Below are 25619 nucleotides of genomic sequence, written 5' to 3'. Positions count from 1 at the left end.
AGGAGAGCGGGCTGCGGGGGGAGAGCGGGCCGGGCGGCGGCGAGGGAGCGGGAGGCGTGTGGGGCGAGGGGCTGGAGCCGAGGCGTGAGGGAGCCGCGCTCAGCCCTCCCCGCTGCTGCTCGGCGGAGACGAGGCGGCCGGAGCAGGAGGGGAGCGGAAGGAAAAGCTGGGGGAGCGGGCAGCCGTGGGGAAATACTGGTGTTGGAGAGAAGAATTGAAAGAAACTGGTGGGTGGCGAGAGGCAGGAACGGAGACGCTCCGCTGAGAAAGGAGTAAAAGCAGGAAAGCAGAGACAAACTACGACAAGAAACAAAGTAATAAAGAAAAGGGGAAGAGAGGAGAGAAGGTGATTCCTCCGAGAAAGAAGGCGGCGAAGGAGAGGGAATACGGAAGGACTCCACTGATGAGAGAGAGGAGTTGAAAGACACCCCCCCCGAGAGACACCAAACAGAGACTGACTCTCAAACTCTCTCTCTCTTTGTCACACCACAAGGATTTGATGCCCCTCAGCCTGTTCACTTCTGTGTGTTCATGTTTCCCACAGGTTTCTCTTCCCCCAACCCCCCCGCTGCAGCCCAGGAGGTCAGACCTGCCACTGATGGTAATACCAGCAGCAGCTCCTCCTGCAAGAAGAGAAAGTTAAATAACAGCAGCAACAGCAATTCTGAAAGAGAAGAATTTGATTCCATTTCTTCCTGCGCCTCTTCTCCTTCCAAAAACACCTCCTCGTCATCTTCCTCTGTCATCACCACCTCCTCGTGCTCCTCCTCAGGGGTTGCCTCCTCTAACCATCACCTCCAAAAGAAGCTGCGCTTTGAGGACTCCGTGGATTTTATTGGACTCGATGTGAAGATGGCTGAAGAGTCGTCTTCCTCCTCTCCTGCTGCCTCTTCTCAACAGCAGCACCAACAACAGCTCAAAAACAAAAGCCTTTTAATTTCGTCAGTGGCTGTGGGGCACCATGCAAATGGCCTGACCAAAGCTGCCTCCTCTACTGTTTCCAGTTTCGCCAACAGTAAACCTGGCTCCGCTAAGAAATTAGTGATCAAGAACTTTAAAGGTAACAGGCCCTAATTTGTCACACTATGGGGAGCTGACGTGCAACTTTGTGTTTTGTTTTCAACACAGAAACCGGTTGGCTTTCAGATAGCTCCAAGTTTTGCAGGAAATGCTTTTCTGTAGTAAATGTTTCTATACTTACAGAAGGGGGAATAATGTCCTATGATGCATACTTGCCCAGTCATGTACACATCCTGAACTACAGTTTGCTGTTTGGGATTATTTTTCAGACTTTTCACACCATCTCTTGAGAGAAGCCCTTAACTTGTATGTTAGATGAGAGGTTTTAATACATAAGTGTAGAAATCGCCTTTCTTCAAACTTTTAGTGTTTGCTACCTCTTTTCTAATAATCCTGATTGAGGGCATAGTATATATTTTAGCCCAGTTCATGATAAGTCTTCGCACAGAATGCATTTTTTTAAATTGGACCTGAGTTTAGATGTCTTGCCTCTATCCATGCTATCTGTTTATAGGTTAATCTTCCCCCACTTAGCGATTATCAGGCTATCATGGCGGATTTCCTTTCTGGTTTCCCCACTTTCCTTTAGAGTAGGTAGTTCGGATTTTTGTTGAGTGTTTTCTTTTCAATATCTTTGTTGTAATTTTTATTATTTAGCTTTTTTGTCTTTTTTCGGTTTTAACATACTCTCACTTTACAAGCTTCTATTGCTTTATAAATTCTTGAGTATTGTTAGTAGAGACCAACTGAAGCAGAGAAATGAAACTTCTGGTGTGATGCTGCTTCATTTTCTAGTAAACAAATATACAAATAGGTGTAGGCAGAAAGCTTAGCTATATTTCTGTCTTTTTTTCTCCTATAAAGACAGGGAAACCATGGACTTTTCTTATTTCCTGCCTTTAGCTGTCTTCTAAAATAGTCTGATACCTTGCTTTCTTAGGTTATTTTTCTTTTTCCCCATGTGTTTGGTGTTGGGAGGGGTGGATAGTACTGACATTAATTGTAATTTCTAAATACAGAATTGATACAAATGTTCTGTAGAGATATCGCAGAAGGTAAGGGTTAGGATTATTTAGCCACTGTAATGTTTTACAGCAATTCATGATCATGGTGTTAACTTTCCTTTAGGGTCCTTCTAATTCTCAAACTTGTTCTCTACCCATCAGGTCATCGTCATTTACTTTGACTAATTATTTTTAAATTTATGCTTATGATGCATGATAGGGAGAAATGTCACTCTTCTGTTGCTTGTACACTGTTATCTTAAGGGAAGTCAACTTTTCATGTTTAAAATATTTGTTAAATGTCATGAATTGCATGGTGCTATGATCATCATTCCGTATGAATTGGTATTTGAATCACTTGAAAAGGATGTCTCAAGAATCTGCCAGCTTTTGCTTTTTATTTACTCTTAGATGTTAAACTGCATAGTAACCTTAAGATTATTGTCTTTATCTTGGTGTGATGGCAATAACATCCTTTACAATTTAATTAACTTCCTAAAATCCAGAATCTTGGTATTTACTGCTGAGTAGCATACTCATTAGGCTCATTAGTTGCTAGTGAAAATAGGCATGTCTCACTGGTAGTTAGTTGTTTCTCTAGTTTCTTACAATACAGCTAATGTTGGGATATTGCCAGTATTGTAGGGAAATGCTCGGGAGTACAAAAAAATTACTTCTCTGTTATTTCTAGAGAAATCATAAAGGTTCACAATTTGTTTTTTACTTTTAGGTATGTAAAAGTCGATTTTAATAAACTCTGGGCTGATTTCACCTGTTGGTGGCATGGATGTACATGTGTCTTCCTAAATTTTCTCCTCCTTCCTTCTCCATTTGGGAATGTGCTTCTTAGAACAAAAATGGTCACTTTAGCTAGTTATGAGAACACACAATTTTAAAATAGGCCTGGTATTCTGAGGATTTGACTTGTGGAATCTCTTTTAGCCTGTTGTAAATGCTTTAGTGTTGTTGAAGATGCTGCATAGCAGAGGCATCTCTAGAAAAGAGGCTAAAAAAAAATCACAGCAAGAGTTGAATGAGTCAAATCTGCAAAGCTGGAGCTGTTTGAACATTAAAAGAGTGCCTAACTCTAATAAATATCCACTGGCCAAACCCAAGAGAGACGTAAATGGATTACTTTACATAGGAAGGTTTTCCTTACAACCATAAAGCTTGTACTATAATTATGGTATTTCTGTGTGTGCTTCTTGAGGGTTGCTTTCCCACTGTTAATACAGACTAGAATTACTGAACCGTAAATTTAAAAATTAAGTTATACACAATTCTGTATCTTCTAATACATTGTTTTCAGCTTTTATGTCCACTTTCCTTCAGCTGTGCTGTCCTGGTAGTGGAAAAAGAGTGTAATGAAGATGCAGATCATTCTTGCTGGTTTTTAGCCTTTATCCCTTCTTGAGTTGCTCAGACACAGTATTGTGATTTTCAGAAATCACACATACTGATTGGGGTACAGATGCTGTGATGTGTATGTAAAGAGCAATGCTGAATTCTTACAATGTGTTACTATTTCAAATGTAAATAAGATACTGCTTTTACACAAATGCTTTCTTTTCATCTTAGTATAAATTAAAATCTAGAGCATCAGCCCACACCTCTTTCCACTCAAAGCTGCATTGGTAACTTCTATATAAGGTGAAATGTTCTTCTCTTTCTAAATACTTCCTTAAACTCTATATAATTTCTTTTAAAGATAAACCCAAATTGCCTGAAAACTACACAGATGAAACCTGGCAAAAACTGAAAGAAGCTGTAGAAGCTATCCAGAACAGTACTTCAATTAAGTACAATTTAGAGGAGCTCTACCAGGTAAGTGCTATAAGTAAAAGCAGTGGGGTAGGTCTTTTTGTTTTGTTGTTGGAGTTTTTGCTTAAAACACTTTTGATACAGTGCTAAAAATGACATTTTGCTTGATAGCTGTTTTTGTCATTGAAAAACTTTTCATCGAATAGTTTCTTAAATTTTAAAATCATCAGTAAAAATTTCACAAGACTGAAGATTGAACTGGGAAATTTTTTTATGTGCCACAACATAATCCAAGGTATGGTTTCCCTTGCAACACTTGACAAGAATTAAATAAAGCAACGAGCTGTGTTTCTTTTACTGTTTTGGGGTTTATAGTCTGTAGCTGCTAAAGGAGAAATATAAAATCCAAAACCAGGGTGTTCAGGTAAAAAAAAAAAAACCCACATATTAAAATATACTTCTTTTTATAAATACAGTGTCTGTTTGTGATTGAGAATTGTAAATCATGTAAAAAAAGAAATTTTTAATTTGACTTCTTAAATAGAATACTATTTTTATTCATTAATTGTATTATTTTGGTTTGATTGTAGTTTTTTTTATCATTCAACATTCTGTCTTTTCTGAGAATCAAAACTTATTCCCAGCAACAGCTCTGATTGTCTTGCCCTGAACATTTTAGGAAGTGGTTAGACTTGAACTGCATTTCCGAACTTTTTTTATAAGCTCCACTTCTGCTTTCTCAGCTGAATGTGTTAGGGAGACTTCTCCTCACCTTTTCCCTTCTAACATCGTGGTACTTGCGGTTGTAGTGGTCTAGCAACAGCACTGCTTTAGATAGGTATTAAGAAGCACTTACACTTTTTACTTTACTTTTAAAGCCTTTATTAACTGGTTAGTTGTTTGATTTGTTTCTCTGTGTGTATAGAGCCTTCTCTCCATCTATATTTAGTGTCTTCTTCCCCTGCTCTCCCCTTTTCAGTGAGAGTTGCATTTGGATACGACTGATTTTTGTGAAAAGTTGAGAAGAAAGATCCTGTTTGCACAAGGTTTGGGGACAGATTTAGGGAAGGGTAAATCGCCATTCCTTGTAGAACCAAGAACCTCATGGGCCAAATTCCTTTGTCCAGTGTGGTTTTAAGCTCATTATAATCTTTTATAATGTTCAATTACTCTAAAAATAGCTTTTTTACAGTTTGTCAGGATAATACATAGTATTGTTAAAGTAGCAATAGTATTGTTACTTTTGCAAAACTTGGTGAAACAAATTGCAACCCACTATTTGCTCGTGCTGTAAATTACTTTAACAGTTATTTGCTGTTGTGCAGTTTAATTAAATACTTGAAAAATATCCAAAATTGTTTAAAAACACAAAGTTCTATTGAAAGCCTTGCTTCTGCTTCACAGTTATAGCTTAAATTTCTATTCAATTTTACCACAGGCTTAATTTAATGTTGCTTATGCTCAGAAAACTAAAAATATCCTTTTTTTTTTTTAATCTCAATTTTAACAGTCTAACTTAAATACTTTTCAATGAAATAGAGTGCAATCAAGTATGAAATTTTTCTTTTTTATAAATCTAAAAATAAATCTCTTGATTTAAAAATAGTAATAGGAATCACTAGTGTTTTTAAATGCTAACTAAACTAATGTCATTTCTGAACAGCTGCTTGGTAAATGGATCTGATGCCAAATATGCCTTGGCAGACACCATTATCCAAGCATAGAGGGGAATTGCAAAAGAGTCTGCGAAAGTTCTGCTGCACACCTCAAAATAAGATGCTTTTTATTAATGGAATAAACTTCTTGAGTTTGGCTTAACTCTTGTCTATATTGGCAAATACCCCTGAGAAAATATTTCGAGGCTTTATTTCTTTCTGGGACCCTGGCTTTGTACTTGCTTTGTTTCTCCCCAGCAAGAGAAAAGATACACATCTTTGAGTAGCTGAAGTGCTACTGAATTGAAAGCTGCTTTGGTAGAATAATTTTCCTTGGATTAGTACCAAGAAATACAGATCTAGATCTTTGGTAGCAGATACCTAGTTAAGTTGTTTTAATCAGAGTTAAGTAATTCTGGAAAGTTCTGATTTTCTGTCATCAGAGCAGTTCAGGTTTTTTCCTACTTTTCCTGAGCACACAATCCCAGGTGTGGATGGTGCAATCAAAAAAAACCCCAAACAGACAAAAAAAATCCTCAAGAAAAGAAAAGAACATATGTTACACAAAGGAAGTATGATGCTTCACTTTTGGATGTTTTGACCATTTTCAGGGCACAGATTCCCTGATCAGAAAGCTTTATTCCATTAATTCAAAACAAAATAATTGTCACATTTGCAAAGCATAATATTGCAAAGTGATGGTATGCTCCACAGAACAAATCTTAGTAAAAGGTTTTGTATTCATGTGCTTAGAAAGTTTAATCTCCTTAAAAAAAAAAAGGCCAATTGAGCAGAATTCACAAAATTAAAACATTTCTATGGATGTTATCAATGAAGCTGCAGAAGTTTTGCACTTGATGGTCAAACACTCAATACTAGCAGACGTGTTTAACACGTTATAATTTCTTAAATGCAAAAGCACAGCTTTATGTGAACACTACATGTTAACTTATTTCACTAAGAGTTAATAGTATGCATTTGTCTGTCTACAGTGCAGAGGCTAATTCTTTTAAGGATTTGAAGCGGCATGGTTAAATAGTACATGTTTTGATAGACAGCAGTTATGAAAACATTGTTAGTTGAGATGGATGAACTGACCAGAAGTACAGCAAAATGGCTGCTGGTGTCCTAGGCTGGTTAGGTAGCAGCAAGACTAACTGTGGTTATGCAGGTAACTAGCAAGTTCTATCCAAAACATCCATATCTCAGTTGGCTTCTCCAAAGTAAGTGGGGGGGGGGAAAGAAGAAACCCATTTATTGCACTTGCTGAAGGTCTAATCGGGCTCTTCAAGCATAGTGTTTTTCATCCTCTTTTTCTTCTGAAATTAAAGTCGTGGCTATTTTGTGTTTCGCTGCTTTTTCATTTAGAGCCTGACCCTGTGGGTACAATAGCAGAATAGAGTTGAGCAGTGTCCATAACCTCTTCTGAACAGTGAACTGTACAGTATGTTTTCCTATCACATCATTGTATTTGCTTGGGTTTCTCAAGTTGTTAAGGCTGAGAGTTGAATTTGTTATTTCCAAATATTAAGATGTGCACTTCAGTGATAATTCTGGCTTTCCTAATAAGTATCATTCATACCTGTTTTAGTCTTTAACTGGCACACTGACTCTTGCTATACCTGTTTGTTTCTGACAGTAAGCTTATGCAGGTTTTTTCTTTTGTTGTTAATGGTGTGTGGGTTGGTTTGTTGTGGGATTTTGGTTTTTTGTGGAGGTTTTTTTATTGTTGGTTTTTAACTCCTCTGTCCTAGAGCCAGTATTAGCTGTAGTGTACTTGTTCTAGAGAGTTTTTTACTGTTGATACTGAGAATGATTACTGTTGATATCCTAGGATAAACTGAGGAACTCCTTGTTTTGATTGTTGCTCTGCTTTTAGTGGTGGCTGCTTACTGTTTGCTGGTGGCTTCTGTTTGGACTGCTGGAAAATACTCTGGGGGACTTCAGTGTAATGGCGTAGATCTGCTCTGTATACTTCTGAACTGCACTGTCCCTGCATGGTTGCCTGCAGTTGCTGGGGAACAAACTTGATCTTCCAGTCCTTTTTTTTCCTATGAGTTGGTTGTACTGGCAACTGATATATTTTCCATTAAGAAAATAAATATAATCGTGGCATTAGTTGAAAATCATATATACCTCTCCTCTTTAGCTTCTACAGACGTTTTACAAAACAATCATATATTTTTAATAGTTTTTCATCAGTCCACAAAGAGTTGCAGTTGCTCAGTTGTGTTCCAAATCTGGCAACTGGTATGAATTTTGGAAAAGTCTGACTTAGGAATGCTTGTTTGCTTGATCAATCTCCAGGACATGTCCCCATGAAGCTTCTTTTCACTTCTTGCTGTGAAGCACAGCAACAGTTCTTCTAATAATTGATTATGGTCTAGAAATCTGAGATTTGACACTGTAAACATCTGGAATGTAGTCATACTACTAAAAATTGTTCAGGATTATAACTAAACTTATTCAGGCAGGGGGTTGATGGAGAGAGAGAAAATATGCATATGTATATATGTACATATATATATATATATATATATGTATATGTACTTTTGAGTGTGAGGAAAAGAGTGCAAAAGGAAATAACACTAGCAAAGCACAGCAGTTAATAAAATTAAGACCTTAAGTGTGTGCTTTGAAGTATGAAACCCTGCAAGCTGCTGGAACATATTAAACTAATATCCTTGTTCTTAGAGATGCAAGTCCTGCAGTTCCTTATGAGATATTGGTACTCCAACTGAAATTAATAAACTGTAAGCTGTTCAGGGCATGGCCTTCCCTTGTCTCTTAGTACCATTATAGTGCCGTGCCTTTCTCTGGTGTTTTGCATGCAGCTGTTAACTATGTTACAATTAAAAGCTGGTAGATTCTTGAGTGAGAAGCAGAATTCCATGGTTGTTCTGGATTTTTTTCCCCCCTTTCCTTGTAAAACCACATATAAGAATATAAACAGATTTCTTAGTATCTGTTTCTCTTTACTTCAGGCTGTTGAAAATCTCTGCTCCTACAAGATTTCTGCAAACTTGTACAAACAATTGAGACAGATCTGTGAAGACCACATTAAAGCACAAATTCACCAATTCAGAGAATATCCTTTTTTTAGCTGTTGATGAGCCAAAACGTTTTTACCTGCCAGTATGTGGTGATGGATTTCTTTGACTAGTTCATGACACTAGGCTGTGGTAATCTGAATTCCTAGTTTTTGCATAATTTGGTCTGTTTTCATTTTTTGTGGGACCTCAGAGAACACTACTAGTTCCTTTACGTCTATAACCATGTGAAAAGTTTGTGACAAAGTTTCATTGGTATTTATGAAACACTTTGACATCTTACAAAAGTTCCTATTAGACTTACAGCAAGGCTTAAAAAGGCTATATTGGCTGTATCACTTCATGTTTTTTTATAAGCTGAACTTGCCATGCTCAGGTAAACAGAAAAATCTTCCAACAAGTACTTCTTGTTTTCTTTTTGAAAAGTGCTAGTGGTCTGGCAGTATACAATGTTGGTGGTTATGAGGACCAGAATGTTTTATTTTCAAAAGTTTTGAGTTACATCAGATCAAGATCCTATTAAGTGGATATTAATTAGTACCAGAACTATATAGTGAGCTAAATGCAAGTTAAATTTAAAGGATTAAATTTATCTCTTAAGGTCACCTCTTAACATGAGCTGAAATTATATAATCTGCGTAGTGGTGGGCTCCTAGGTGTGTTGTGGATCATTCATTTTTAAGGTATGGGGGTTTAAACAAAACATTCAAAAGTATTTAGATCCTTTTTTTTAAACTGTTGAAAACATTGTGATTTCTCATTATTAACACAAGGACCCTCATTAGAAATAAACATGTTGCAAGAAGTTAACTGGTTCTTTTTTGGAGTAGGTGAGTTTGTTGTGCTCTCTAAGTGTCTTCAAAAAAATAATTATGTTGGCTCATTTCATTGCTCACACTACCTATTAATCATAATTTTCTTAATGATTTCTTCATGGATTCATTGGATAGTGTCCTTTTTCTAAAGAAAATAGACAAATGTTGGCAAGATCACTGCAGACAAATGGTAAGTTTTTTATCTTTTTAAAGAAAACCAGTTGCCTAGTCAGCCTTTGTTTTGCTTAACTGTTCCTTTGTGAACATAGTATGCTTCTGAAATGTTGTCTTAAATTTATATAAGGCTTCTTCATGAAATACAACTGTAGTTTGTTAGAAATTGAGCCTTGAAAATACTTGTCTGTAGTGTGTTTCTTGACACATTGGTCTGATCTTGGACACACACACCCCCAACTCCTAACTTGTTTCTATGCAAACCTTTCTCCTTTTATACCTGTTATAAAAGGAGCTATTCTTTTATACAGAAAAATGCTAAATGTCACATTGATCATCTCACTGAGATTGGCAGAATATTTTAAACAAACCAGTGCTGTCTAAGGAAGTGCTGACTGAAACCTGTCAGTGGATTTGTTTTGTTGTTGTTGAGCATAATTTGTGTTGCTCTTTAATTTCAAGAGTAAAATGACTGTGGCTTTTTTATTCCTTCTCATAACAGATTATGATTAGAAGTATCTTTTTGTTCTTGGATCGAACTTATGTACTTCAGAATTCAATGCTGCCATCTATTTGGTAAGGGCACAGAGAATAACATCTTGGGGGTATATTTAAATTACTGCTTATATCTTGCAGATTTTCAGGCGGTTTTTTTAATATAAATTTTATAGTGACCAGTAAATGAGATGGTGAATGCATACATGCTTATTTCAAAGGGAGCTTTCACTTCTATTTCATTTTCCATGAATTACAGGATTCTTCTAGAATTAGCTGTGATAGAAAATTTCAGCTAAGTAGATATCAACTTCCAGTTTGCACAGTTAAAGGAAAGAGCCTGTTCAACAAATGAAGTATGAGGGTTTGAGTTGCCCAGCTATTGGCTTTAGCATGCATAGTATTCAGTGTTCTGTCAATATTTTTAAAGGAAAAAGTTACCTAAAATAAAAGCAAGTTACTGTCTTCTGGACTTCAACCTTCATGCTCTCTCCCTCTCCCAATATTGTAATAATTAGCAAAGGCCCTACAGTGCATTTGACACTTCCTCAGTTACTTTGACAGAGATTGAAGGAGTGGTGGAAGGAGGGCCTGGCTTTTCCTAAAAGTGCCCAAACCCACAGCTTCACGTTCATGGGAGGTTTTAACTTGAATTCCCAAAGCAGAGATCCTTCTCTTTCACAACATGGAGTTGTTCTATGTTCTGCCTAAGAATTAGAGATTAGAAATTGATAAAGAAAAAAGAATATTGTCCAACAGCATAAACATGGAATTGGGATCCAGGGTGACATTATCCTTTTATTGTGAAGGCTTGCTGTTCATTTGGTTTCCATTATCCTGCCAGCCAAGTGAAAAATAAAGATGCTGCAAAAGTTAGGTGGTGGTTATTTAGGAAAAAAGTATGCACTTTGGTCTCTAAAATCTGCAGCTTACTGTTAATGCTTTGTCATGGTTTATTTTAGTGTTTATGTGTGTGTTCATCTGAAGTGATTTTGGGGCACAGGAATGAGGAACTTGAAGAAGGGTAGTACTTTTTGACCTCTCCATTTGATCTAGGTCAAATTTTATTAATAGAGAATGTTTGGGGTTGGTTCTTACACAATTTATTGAACAGTATTTATTTTCTTTTTAGGGATATGGGGCTAGAATTGTTCAGAACTCATATAATCAGTGATCAGAAGGTTCAGAACAAAACTATTGATGGCATTCTCCTGCTAATTGAGAGGGAAAGAAATGGTGAGGCTATTGATAGGAGTTTACTGCGAAGCCTTCTAAGCATGCTTTCTGACTTGCAGGTGAGTAAACTTTTCACCTTTAAACCAGTAAACAGCTCAGATTCTCATTTAGTGTTCAGTAAGCTTCACCCTGGGTTGCTGTCACTTTGCTTTCCTAGATTTATCAAGACTCTTTCGAACATAGATTCTTGGAAGAGACTAACCGCCTGTATGCAGCAGAGGGACAGAGGCTTATGCAGGAAAGAGAGGTATTTTGAATGTTTAACAATATTTGTTATGCCTAAGGATGAAACATTTCTCAGGGAGCAGAATTATTATGCTGCCTTAGCCAGCATACAGGGTAATGATGTGACCTTTATGTTTTTTATTACTCTGAAAAAGGAATTCACATGCAGTTGCCTTCAGTCACAGTGCAATAATTTCTGCTTAAAACTGGAGGTGCTCCTGCTGTCAGACCAGTACTGTCTATTTTTTTCCCCCCCCCTCTTGATTTTTTTTTAAATACATACAAAACTACTCTGGCATTTTCAGGTTCCAGAATATCTTCACCATGTCAACAAGCGCTTGGAAGAAGAAGCAGACAGGATAATCACTTATTTGGATCAGAGCACACAGTAAGTGCAGTCTCTCTTTGCTTGATATTGTTAGCTGTATGGCTCTTCTGTTGAGGGCCTTCTAATAGCTACAGTTTATTTCAGTTACTAACTGATCATCAGATGCTTCTCACTCCCACAATTCCTTGTTTACAGTGAAGCACTATGTTGGCTCACACAGCTAATATCCTTCTAAGCCACTAGCTTTGACATGAACGTTTTGGGGCATTTGGTTGGAGAAAAATAGGCTGCCGCCACCAGTCCAAACATTTCTTTCTTGCTGAAATGCAATTAATCAACTGTTGTCCTGCCTGAAAAAGATAGGACCCAGGTAGAGAATTCTGAAGCTAAAGGCTCTGAATATTTATATAAAAATACTTGCATGTTCTTTATGGAGTCTGGGAAATTATTGGCTTAATGTCACTCTTCAATCTTTTCTACTTAGAGGCAGGATTTCCTCAAATACAGTCAAGTGGAGGTCATGACTGATAGGACAGGAGAAGTGTTCTCCTAACATAAAGCTGCAGCTGTCATGTCTGAGAGAAAATTTAGGTCACTAATACAACAAAACTCTTTGAGTAAGTGGTAGCAACTTCTTCAAAGAGTAGATACAGAGAATATCTCTGAGAGGAAGGTGTTTCATTGCTACCATCATACATTTTAATTTCCTTTCTCCTTCAGCTGTTAAAAACATTTACCTTGTTTAGTGGCTTCCTTCTGCACCATTATTATTGGCCAGCTCCCTGTTTTGTTTTAATACCTCTTGACTCATGAAGTCTCCTTGGTTTGTCTCCCAAGACGTGAATCTCCTCCCATGAAACAGGAGAAGGTATATTCTTTGACAAACTTTTGCCCAGTTTCTTCACTGATGAATCATTGTCCAGCTGCCTAGAGGTCATGTACAACAGGCTTATTGTGTGAACTAAGTCTTCAGTCAGCAGACAGGAAAGATTGCTTACTGGGGAGGAAAAAGGATAAATATGTGTATAATCATTTTAGGTCCTTGGCCACAGATAATTAGAGCACTCCCAATGACAAGTGTAGTTAACATAATCTTAAAAAAAAGGATTGGATTTAAAACTGTCAATAATGGAAAAAGGAAAAGTAATTCTAAACATTTTTTCTATAGGAAGCCACTAATTGCTACTGTAGAAAAGCAACTTCTAGGTGAACATTTAACAGCCATTCTTCAGAAAGGTAATCTCTCTTCTTTATAGAAATGTTTCTAATTACTGCTTTGGGGCTTTCAATTCCTGTGCTGAAAAAGGAAGTGGCACATTCAGGTGCTGGGGCAGGTCACAAGCTACATCATCCTTTAAGGCCCTTTGCTACTTGGTTCATGAAATAGCACTGACCGTTTTGCAAGAGGGCAAGTACCACTCTCCTTGAGAAGTAATGAGATGCAATGCTGTCTTCAGATACACAGCAAAGCAAAAGGAAAGCTACAGTAGGGACTCTTGAATTCAGTGTGTTAAATAGCATTTTGAAGACTCGGATGTAAAGGAGTAGCCTTCAAATTATGGCTATACAACAAAGGGGAGGCATTGATTACTTGCTGCTCACAAAAAGCAGCTTGTTTTAAAAATTTAATAAAATTTGAGCAATGAAGTATGTTGCCTCAGTAATACAATAGTGTCTGTGGAGTTGTGATCCTCTGTTGTTCTGAGGGATAGTCTGGAAATAGATATGGGTGCAACAAGAGTTGAATAATAAAAGAAAATTACCAAGTCCTTATTAGCCAGATTCTGAATGAAATAGGTATGTTAGCATCTTCCTGCACATCTGTAACAGACTCTTTATTGAGAGGAGTATCAAGTTTGCAATATTTACCCATCTACTTTCTTAGAGCATAGCTGTGGAGCATCAGACCTTCTCTGGCAAAAAGTTAGAAAGTAAAATGTGAAGATATTTCTTGAAGCTGCTTGCCTTCAAACATCTGTAAAATTTATTTTACAGCCAGAATTGAGACTCTGAGCTCTGTCTTGCCAAGGAACCTTTCCTACAAATCATTAGAGCATAAACTTTTCAAATCTTTAGGAAATAGTAAAGCAGAAGTAAGCAAAAGTATTGTGATAAGTACGTTGTGTAAATTACATATAGTCCAAGATATCCAGTGCAATAACAAGGTTTTTAAGGTTTGAGTCAGTTCGGGTAGCCATTTTGTGTTTTGCTCTTAAATTAGTTAGCTTAAAAAACCACAAAACACCTCAAAACAAAACAAACCCCCAAAATAATTGTTCGATGAAAAAAAATTCTAGTTTTGAAGAGGTCCCTTACTACAATAGCATGGTGTGCTTTCTTTGGATTGCTCTGGTTTTAATTTCTATTTAAATTCTCTCATTTTCAGGTTTAAACCACCTTCTTGATGAAAACCGAATTCAAGACCTGTCTCTTCTATACCAATTGTTCAGTCGTGTGCGAGGTGGAGTACAAGTTCTCCTGCAGCACTGGATTGAGTACATAAAGGTACTGTTCCTAGACCTCTGGAGCAGATACCACTATTGTATTTCTGGAGTTTATACATGGATATTTGAGTGATCTCTATAAACTATTGCATTTTTTTCTAATAATTAAAAACTACTTTCTTATAAACATATATTTAATAGGCAGCTTTTGAAACTGTACTAGGAAAAGTACAAGTAACTGTTCTAACCCTGTCAAAGAAAATACTAAACATTCAGTTGAATTGTTAAACTTCAAATAAACACAGAGTTTTTATCTTGCTTATAGTTGTGGAGGACAACTATATTTCTCCCAACAGACCTTTTGGGAATAGCAGAATGGTGGCAGCTTAAGTTACCAACCAATTGAAGTTCACAAAGCAGTTGAATATCACTTAAGATGTTTCATCTTATTACTTAGTGAAAATGTTGTCACAGAAAGTATGGTTGTTGTGAAGGAATGCTTTGTAGCAGTATAGAAGTACTGTTAAATAAAAATGAGTTTAGTGGGATCTTTACTTGTGTAACACCTGAGGATATAGACGTTTAAAAAGCACATGTTGTCATGCTTAAGTTCATTTCTTCAGACAAAAGTTCTGAATCTGTTCACTTATTCACAGATTGGTTTTGAATCAACATAAAAGATTTAAGAATGATTATATAGTGAATACTTCATAATGCTATTACTTCTATTGTATTAGTGGAACTAGTATGAATACCAGAATCAAGACATTACAAGGATAACTTGGACTTTTAGAAGTATTGTCATTTAAATTCATTATTCAGGCTAATTGAAAGATATGTTTTTATTTTGCAGGCATTTGGTAGCACCATAGTAATTAATCCAGAAAAAGACAAAACCATGGTCCAAGAACTACTTGATTTTAAAGACAAAGTTGACCATATTATTGATGTTTGCTTTCTCAAGAATGAGAAGTTTGTAAATGCTATGAAAGAAGCCTTTGAAACATTCATTAACAAAAGACCAAATAAGCCAGCTGAACTCATAGGTATTTTTCTTCAGTTTCTTCCTGTGTGAGAGTTTGGGTGGGGGGACAAGAGGGAGTTGCTGATGCAGCTTTCAGATGGGATATGATGGAATTGTGCATTAAGACATAATGCATTCATTGTCAAACTGGGAATTAGAAGAGTGAAGAACATTAGAACTTGGGCATTCCAGCAATTGACTGGTGTCCGGATGTGAGAATACCACTAATAATTTTACTCTTTTAGAAGTTTACATAACTGTGCCACCAACACATGCACACAGAGCTATTAGGGGCTCTGCATATCTATCTGTGGTTTAATATATAAAAGTGAAGAAACATGAGGATGCACTGTACCTCGTGTTACAGGAACACAGCCTCTGTAGTTTGCAAAGAATGTTGTTTACAGATTAGTGCATTACAAGCCTGGCTCTCTGCACTTTTGAATAACTTAATCATTTCTCCACACACTGAATAATACTTGCTTTGCAATCTGTTGTGCTGTTAGGCTTGTGGAGTAGAGCTTTCTGCCTGCCTTTTTTAAAATTAATTCACTAACTGTAATGGCTTACCAAACCATTTGAAATTAAAACAAACAGTAATCTGCTAAGAGAAATTCAGCAATGTAGTCAACACATTTAAATAACCAGTTGACATATTTTTCTTGTCTGTTATAGCCATGTCAAACTATAGCAATAGTGATTTTGTACTTTGAGGTCATAATATGGATTTTTTACATAAGCAAAATCTTTTTTAATATTATATATGCTAACAAAGTTAAAATGCAGCAATTGCTTATCTCAAATATTAGGCTGTAATGTTTTTATAACTTCATAGTGTCTATGAAAATATATTAAGCTAGCTGCGATTAAACTGATTTGAAGGTGATTTCAAGATCCTTTACATTTCCAAAGCATTTCACTGTATTAGATGTTTTCCATGTAAATTGTTTAAAAAAACAAATCATTATTTCATTGTAATAGTAAGCATATGCTAAACTTTCTATTCCTCAATGCACTTTTAGCTAAATACGTAGATTCAAAGCTTCGTGCAGGCAACAAAGAAGCTACTGATGAAGAACTTGAAAAAATGCTGGATAAAATTATGATCATATTTAGATTCATATATGGTAAGTATTGGGGTTTTTGTGGGGATACAGTTGTTTGATCAGTATCATAAAGGTACTTCGAAATAATTTCTGCAGTCTGTCTGCATTTTCACATGTTCATTCTCATAGATGCAGTTTGCTGGTGTAGTGCTGTTTAACTAATTTGTGTGTTAAAATGCCAGTAGCAAGACCTGACTCAAAATCTGTGGAAATCTTAATGTGAAGGCTTTGTTAGATTTAGTGAGCTTTGAATTTGGATGTCTTGTAGGTAATGTGTGTTTAAAACAAGCAATGATTTGTAATCACTATCAAATCTCATCTCTTACAGGAAAAGATGTCTTTGAGGCCTTTTATAAAAAAGATCTAGCAAAGAGACTATTAGTTGGGAAGAGTGCGTCAGTAGATGCTGAAAAATCTATGCTTTCCAAACTCAAACATGGTAAATATCTATGTATCTATCTATCAGCATGCTTTATTTTAAAAATAGTTATTTTAACAGGCCTTCCCAGAAGTGCTGTTTGTATTTCTCCTTTACATGAGGGCAAGAACCTTGTGTACAATTCTTGAATGACTGGTGGGTTTTGAGGAGACTGAGGAGACATTTGCTTTTATTTTTTATTTACAGCAGCAGTAGCCAGAACACAGGAGCTTAAATGTACAGTGTATCTTAGTCTGTGGGATAGAGTTGAGGTTCCCTGCTGAATAAATCTGTGCTCAGAGAGCTTGAGGATAACTTCTGCTTGTTATCCCCTCTGTATAGTCTGAAATGTGAACCTGCCAGCTAGCAGTCTTCTACTGGGGTCTTCATAGTTTCATGGGATAGAGTTGTGGTGGCAAGAGTAAGACTTTTAGAACCTGATGTTTTTCTGCCATCAAGAGACAGTTTGGCAGGCACCTGGTAGGGATTAGAATTGTCTGAGTGACAGGTTGCCAGTGGAGTCCTAGGATGAACAGTCAGTGTCCACATGGAAAAACAATTGTGTTGCAGAATGGCTGCCACATTAAAACCTTTTCCCCCTTGTTTATAACCTTATTCTGTATCTTAATTAGAATCCAGGTCTTTATGTGAGAATATATGCTGAAATAGGTCATCTTGCTTCAGACTGCATTCTGATATTTAGAATAATTACTCCATGGTGGTGAAAATAAACAAGATTAATTTTTAAGATTTACATTTCTCTTCTATAGAATGTGGAGCTGCTTTCACCAGCAAACTTGAAGGAATGTTTAAAGACATGGAGCTTTCAAAAGACATAATGATACAGTTTAAACAGGTACTGCAGGAAAGCCTGCCATGGTTCATTCATTTACTTGCTTTTTGAATTAGTTACTCTCAGAAAGCCTAATGAGAGGGTGCAGAATGTCTTCATTTCTGAACATTTCTGTTGTAATCGAGTTAAACTCCTTTTGAATTATTTCAGTTGTCTGTACTGTTCTTTCACTAGGAGAAAATTATTTTGTAGACGATTGCTTTCAGAGGGAGTGGACAGAAACCCAATTGGGAAAACAGTCCACTGAAAATCAGTTAGAATCTATTTCTTAATTCTTCTGTCTCTGTTTTTGAAAAATGTACTGAATTTATTAATGGCTTTCCTGAACAACAAAGCAAAAAGCCTCAAAAAAAAAAAAAAAAACAAAAAAAACCAAAACCACAACCCACCCACAGTAATAGAAGAATTATTGTAAACTTGTAAAACACTTTAACACCACTGGCTTGTAAGTTTTTGCCCAGTAGTTCTGGTGGTTCTATAATGTTTTGATGACAAGCAAATTTTACTGTTTTTTCCTTCATTCACACATAATTAGCTGCATCTTCCCACTAGCCTGATAACTTTTGTTATTTTCTTCCTGTATGGAAGTGCCTTTAGAACTTCAGAAAAGTCCTTTTTTCTTATCCTAATTTTCTTGTGTGTAACTCAGTTTTTACAGCAAAGATGTCTTAAGGTCACTCGTCTTCTGTGGTCTTGTAATGCCTGTTATAACTTTTCAGTGCTACCTGAAATATGTTTAATAAACATTGCTTTGTTTCAGTTTACTTTGTTTCTTTCTGCAGTATATGCAAAATCAGAATGTACCTGGCAACATTGAACTAACAGTGAATATTCTGACTATGGGTTACTGGCCAACCTACGTGCCTATGGAGGTCCATTTGCCCCCAGAGGTAACCAATATAGACATTATGCCAAGTATCAGCCTATCAGTAATGCATCTTAATACCATCTGCAACTTGGTTTTGAATATGCATATAATATCTAGGAAGAAATGCAGAACTGTCTTTTTTTTAAAAATCAAGTTTCTTTTCTTGCTGTTCCCTTCATCTTTCTAAGCCTTTATTTCGGGCTTATTTGATTGTGAAGGAGGGAAGGCTGCTTTTATGTTTTAGTGTTTCGGGTTTTTTCTTTTTTTAGATGGTAAAACTGCAGGAGATTTTCAAGACCTTTTATTTAGGAAAACACAGTGGTAGGAAACTTCAGTGGCAGTCAACACTAGGACACTGTGTACTAAAAGCAGAATTTAAAGAGGTAAGTGTATTGTTTCTCTTATTCCTCTTTTTTTGATTCCAAGTCTGGGCTGCACCTTAGGGAATATATGGGGAAGCTTTTTTGTGTTGTGGTGGAAAACTCAGCACTATTTTTGCAATTACTTCTAGTTTTTGACCTCTTGCTATCGTTTCTGGAGTTGATAGTTTCTGATACAGATGTATTCAGGCCTAAGAAGATGCATCTGATTTCCATATTGGTGGGAAAAGTTATTGGTTACTGCTTGGGGAAAATATCCAGTGGGTTTAGTTCCATATTAAAAATGGCACTAATTTTTATACTGGGGAGGAAAAAAAAGGGGGGCTGTGTTTCATACATAGATGACCTTCCTTCATCTGACAGCATGAAATATCTTTACAGTAAGCTTTTCACACCGAAATAAAAGTTCGGGATTGTACAAGAACACAACTGTTTTAAAGGACTTTCAGTTCTATTTTTCAGAAAAATGTTAACAGTAAAATAAGTATTATCAAACTTGGTTATTTCAGAGATCCTATAGTTCCTAATACTGTGTTTCTTTAAACTAATGTTTGTGTTACACTTCCAAATTGTAATTTTAAGTACTTAGTGCTTTGAGATTTGTCTTGAGTAAGTTGATGCATATCTTGAGTGAGTTTTGTCATTGGATATAATAATCTAGAGGCCAGAAGGTTAGACTATTCTGCATTTCATAGTAAACACAAGATGACCGGCAATTTTATTCTTTCATATTCCCAAATGAATGAAATAATAATCACATCCTTTAAATGAAATAATTGACATACAAGAGTGACTTGTTCGTCACCCTGCCCATTCCTCCCTGCCACAAACCCCCCCACTCCACCCCCCAAAAAAACCCACGGCAAAAACCAGCCTAGTGATGTCTATTAATTTCCTTTGTAACAGGGAAAAAAAGAACTTCAGGTCTCATTGTTCCAGACACTGGTGCTGCTCATGTTTAATGAAGGAGAGGAGTTCAGTTTGGAGGAGATAAAGCAAGCCACTGGGATAGGTTGGTATTGAACCTATCTGCTAACTACTTCCAAGTGGTTTTATTAAAAAAACAAACAAACCAACCCTAAACAACTTGTTTCTGCTTTAGAGGATGGAGAGCTGAGAAGGACACTTCAATCTCTGGCTTGTGGCAAAGCCAGAGTACTGACTAAAAGCCCCAAAGGCAAAGATGTGGAAGACGGTGATAAATTCACATGTAATGATGACTTCAGACATAAGCTCTTCAGGATAAAGATCAACCAAATTCAGATGAAAGAAACGGTATATTCTTTTTTTATGCTCTGTGATTTAGATCCTTGCGTTAAGTATCTTGTTGCCTGCCCATTTACAAGGTTTTTTCTTCTTGGATATAGCGTACATACCGACATCTTTGTAAAAGTTACAAGTATCATTTGGATGGTAACACATACCCAACTATGGTGATTCAAATGTGTGCTTCCAGACTAACTTAGACACTAATGATGCTAGATGTCTCTGAAATGGTTGTTTAAGAGAAGTTTCAGCTAGTCAATGTTCTTTTTGCCCTTGATCATTCCCTGAAACTTTATTCTATGGTTTGTGAACATAGAAACAAGTTCACAGTGAATTTTCAGACAGCCATCCAAGGAAAATCTGTGCAAAGATTTCAATTCCTTATACAAGTGGGTTTTTTAATAGACAATTGGTCTTCATATTTGTAAAGGATTTGTGTCAAGTATTTGACATTTTACTGTATTGCACTGAGAATTGTCTTAGAGATATAAAGAAGAATTGTTTTGACAGTTCTAGCATTCTCTTTAAAACTTTTCTAAATGGATCCTTCAGGTAGAGGAACAGGCAAGCACTACAGAGAGAGTATTCCAGGACCGACAATACCAGATTGACGCTGCAATTGTACGAATCATGAAGATGCGCAAGTCACTGAGTCATAACCTGCTTGTGTCAGAGGTCTACAACCAGCTTAAATTCCCAGTAAAGGTATAGTACCGATTTATCTTCTAAAACTTTAATACTTCTTCTTACATTCTTTGGCATGTCCTCAGTTAAACAGTAATTCTGTCCAAAACATATGTTTTTTCACTATCAGGAAGGACAAATACTTAGTTTCAGGAATTTTTGAAGTGTGAACTGCATTAATTTATCTGAACATTACCTCCAGCTTTTAAGCTAATAAAACTTATTACCAAAAGCTTTCAGACCAGAGTCCGTTAGCAGTAACTGAAGGTAGCTCTCTTTGATGTGAGAACAGCAGCATACAAAGTGTTCTGGCAATGCATTCCTGGGGGTGAGAGCAAAATGATTCAGATAAGTAATGCAGACTTGGTTTTAATTCTTAATTGGTTGATACTTTTTAATAAATTAGTAACCAATGAATGCACAATGTTTTTTCCAGACAGATTATATATAATGTGTGTATATATATACATTTACACACACACACACACACACACACACACACACACACACGGAATGAAAATTAGGTGTTGGTGAATGTTTCAAAGCTAAAGAAGCCACCAGTTGCCATATAAAATGAGTAGTTTATTGTGTACACATGGAAATGGATTTTCAAATACAGTGATGCATCTGAGTTCAAATATACAGAGCTTTCTGTCACTGGAAGTGTAAAATAAAAGGTACTGCCACATAATCCTGTTCTGTTACCATGTTAAGTTCCTGAAAAAATGTAAGTATTGCATAAACTGTAATTGGGCTTTGCAGGGTTTTACCAGATGATTTAAATTATTTTCCTTGCTCTTTATCATGAGGTTATTTTTATAAAGTCCTTCACCCAACAAAATCCTAGGGCACCCAAACGCTTTCAAAACTCCCTGGCATCGAGATAAAATGAAACTTGTACCATCTTTTACCAGGTAAAAGTCAGAATTAGAAACACACTCGTCTGTAATGCATGAATTGCAGTTCTTTAAAGTAGAGTTTAGTTTGAACAGCAGCATCTTCCCCTGCTGTAAAAGTCTATGCTTAGCTGCAGGTGACAAGCTAATTGTGTAACTGACTGAAGAGAAAGTTACAATTGCAGACTTTAGAAGCTTTTATTTAAGGGATTAATCTTTGTAAACTGTGATTTCTGTTTCCTCGACTATCTTAAGCAGTATGGATATTTGACTTCAGTAGAAAGAAAGAACTGAGAAACATTAACTGCAAAGTAATAATGCTGACATCTGCTTTATTTTACAGCCTGCTGACCTTAAGAAGAGAATAGAATCCTTAATTGACAGGGACTACATGGAAAGAGATAAAGAAAACCCAAATCAGTACAACTATATTGCATAAACATATGTTGGCCTTTGTTTTACTGCACACTTGGTGTCATACACAGTTGCCAGTGGATAAACTAGCCTGTTGATCCCGTTAATTGACTTTTTATACTACCGATGATTGAATGAAAGCAGTGTAATGGAAAAGTATAGTAGAGTGGACTTCTTTCAGTGGTTAACATGCCCATTTAAAGAGTACTATTTACATTTTAAGAAGAATGCTGTTGAACTCTTTGCATGTTATTTAGTAAGATGTGCAGAAAGCTGAAAGAAAGTACCTGGTCTTTGTGATTCCATTTGTCTCTGGGTCTGAAGAGGAGTCCCTTGATATGACAGATGTCTTTCACACTTTAAATGGAAACAGAAGGTTAATTAATATAAGAAAATAGCCTTTAAAATGCTTAAACTGCATGCAAACTTTTAATTTACTGTACAGAATGCATTTCAGTTAGTAACATACCTTTGGTTTGGTTGATGCCCACACTTGGATTTTTCCCTTGAGGGAGGGAAAATGGGGAATATGCCAAGCTATGCTTATTGCTGATCTAATGGAAAATATTCTTGGTCACAGTTAAGACAAAATGGTACCAATATAAAATGATGTATAAAGTTTGCAGTGTGGGCATGTATACTGTATATACAAACACCATTCTTAAATAACTGCTACAACAAAACAAGTTCAGATTAGATTTATATGGCTTGCCTATAAGACTTAGTGATCTTTGGGAATTTTAAGCATAAAACAGCCATAATGGAAAAAGTGACAGTTTTTACTAGTCATGGGTAGGAGGCCTTCACCTCTTGGCAGCAATACTCTAGAAAAGAGAATCTATTTACAGATATCTATGAAAAAGCCACACTGTTCTTGTGGTAAAGCTGTAAGAACAAAAATTACAAATTAATTTTAATACTTGTTTTGCTTTGCAACATTCTAAACTTGAACTAACCTCAAGGTTTAGACAGGGCAGTTCTTCTAAGGCTGCCCTGCTTTGGATTGCTTTAACTTAAAGCTTTAAGAACTCAGCCCTAGATGTGGCAGGCCTCCTAGAACCCAGAAGCCTACCTCTCATATAGAAAGTTAAGTATTGCTACAAGGCATCTAAAATATATTTTCTTAGATGACCAGAGAGCATTCTTTGCATCTTTATAAGACATGGGAGAATAAGTCACTTGAATGTAGAGCTTTGTTTCAACAAAATGCATTTTTTTATTGCTATAGCAGCATGTGCCAGGAATACATGGGAAAAAAAAGTGTCATCAGAAAAGGTAACTCCTCCATGTAACAGTTCTTCCTTACCCAGCCAGGCTTTAGACCTACGATCAGCTGTGTTGCAGAGCACAATGAAAAACCTCATTCTCTTTCAGGCACTGATAGTCCTGGGGAATACCAGATATTTCTTGAAAGCAAGATGTTACTTTTGTTTAATGACAGTGTAACTTAGCTCTCTATGATCTATAACTTTTATCACTGTGATCCCACATTCAGGGGTGTGCATGTGTGAGAGGGAGAGTGTGAGTATGTGTGTGTATTTTGTATCTGACACATCCCATCCTTACTGCTTTTTTGATCTACTGTTTAATTCCGTATCTTCTCCAGCTGTGTTTTCTCTCAAGCTCTTTTTATATGCAACAGTACTCAGCTGACAGATGAAGCAGATGGGTTTTTTTCTCCTACTAAATTATTTGCTGTCACCCTCTACTAACTGTCATACAGCTCTTTGATCTGCAGAAAATCTACCTTATGCTTTGACACTATTGCAGCATAACCACTGGTAGACATCCAGGACCACCCTTGCCTCTGTAAGAAAAATACTAAGAGTTATCTGGTAAGAAACTTGAAGACTGCTCCTGCAAATCTTTAAGTATTAGTTTAAATAGAGATCCACTGGGGAGGAAAGAATGCCCCTGCAAAAAACCTTCTGTATTTTGCATTCAATGTTCCTTTTTCTTGTATGTGTTTTGTATCTTTAGCCAATAAAAGATTCCTTTTAAAAAGGTGTTTTGGAGAAGGAGCATAAAACTTAACTCTTAACAGGAGATGATGAATATCAGTATTGAACTGGTTCCATTCAGTCTGTTGTAGCATATAAATCTAATACCACTACATGTTTAAAATACTTACTCTGGTGAAGTCCTCCCTCATTAGACAAGTGTGTTGCATTCAGTCAAACTAACCGGAAAGGTCGGAAGGTTTATTTAATTCTTATCCCATCTGTTTCAATAATTTAAATGCAGAAATTACTATATAGAAAATGTCCTCAAATCTCATCAGCCTTCCACAATCTGAGGCAGACCCTAAGTGGCAATCCAGTTAAAGCAACCCAAAGAATGGACTTTGAGAACCCTGGCTAGGCCCAGAGAAGGGGTGAGAGAGGGGAGGGGAGAAGGCTTTTCCTTCCTTTATCTTCATGGGTTTTCCCCAAGAACGTGTTCATCTCTTCTGCTAAGGTCTCACTCATTCCTGGGTAATGACAAAGCTGCAGCCAAGATTTATTGTCCAGCCGTACAACTCTGCAACTTCTTGCTGGGATCATGTGCCTGCCTATTGAGCCATATATATCTCTGTAAGAAAAAAATTAAAGTGGGCTTGGACCACAGCTCATCTGGCTATAACACAGCTTGTCTGTCTGTTTGGCCACACATTTTTAATCTTGACTCTTGCATGCAGTTTATAGCACCTTGTTCATAAGAAATTGCAGTTTATTCTTAGAAATATATATTTTAGGTTTTTTAATCTTTATACCCATAAATGGACTATTTTTTTGTCTTGGCTGGTTTAAAAAGTGACCATTTGTTTAAATGCTGTAATTGCAAATGTGTTGTAAACGTTGTTTTGTTCTATAGTTTACACAAAGGTGCCAAAGTAAATAGTTAATAAAAAAAAACAAACCCTAGCAAATTAAGTAAGTTGCTTTAGCTGTTCTTCATATTTTGGTCTCTGCTCTTCCTTTTTTTTTTTTTTTTGTCAGCCTTTCATTTTCCCTAGACATATCATTTGCCCTAACGCTTTCTTTTAAAAAAAAAAAGTGCATCTAAAGAAATGTTCAAATACCACTTTTTTAGTGATTTCATATAGTAGGAAGAATATTTTCTTTGAAATGTTACACTAAAATTGTAAGAGTACAGCAGCATTCAAAAATGTAATATACTTTTTGTATAACAGTTCTTCAGATTGTCTGGAGTGGGGGGAAAAAACTAACCCTGTTACTTTTCAGAAGCCTCTTCCCTCAGCTACCAGAATATGAAATCGTGCTTTTTCACTGCATCAAAAAATTATAGTTTATGCAGACTTGCAAACAGGGCATGTATCACCATTGCATCCTTCGATGCAAAAAGCAGCAAAACCTTTTTTATGTTTCATAAGTCTGATATGGGTACAGAGAGTCTTTCTTAAGTTGGTAAATAATGTAAATACATGTCCTTTCAGAGAGTGAGTCTGTTATCTAGGTATTTTGTGTCATTTAATAAATATTAAACAGTTTTGTGTTGATAAA

General features: G+C 36.4%; 1 protein-coding gene across 1 annotated transcript; it reads left to right on the top strand.

The window, feature by feature from the left end:
- The first annotated feature begins 6 nt into the window (after positions 1–6).
- CUL4B (cullin 4B) lies at positions 7–25619 on the top strand. The gene is made up of 20 exons (XM_026848292.1): positions 7–1060; positions 3733–3848; positions 8425–8528; positions 9426–9495; positions 9982–10055; positions 11107–11269; positions 11368–11457; positions 11741–11823; positions 12932–12999; positions 14150–14268; positions 15061–15253; positions 16254–16358; positions 16666–16776; positions 17526–17611; positions 18391–18498; positions 18746–18859; positions 19763–19868; positions 19959–20131; positions 20675–20827; positions 22046–25619. Exons 1-20 carry the CDS (start codon positions 532–534, stop codon positions 22139–22141), a joined length of 2661 nt encoding a protein of 886 aa, XP_026704093.1. The 5' UTR covers positions 7–531; the 3' UTR covers positions 22142–25619.

Source organism: Athene cunicularia, assembly GCF_003259725.1.
Source record: "Athene cunicularia isolate RWA chromosome 4 unlocalized genomic scaffold, athCun1 chr4_part3, whole genome shotgun sequence".
Taxonomy (NCBI): Eukaryota; Metazoa; Chordata; class Aves; order Strigiformes; family Strigidae; genus Athene; species Athene cunicularia.
Note: the sequence above shows the minus strand (reverse complement) of the source record. Positions and strands in the feature narration are given on the sequence as shown.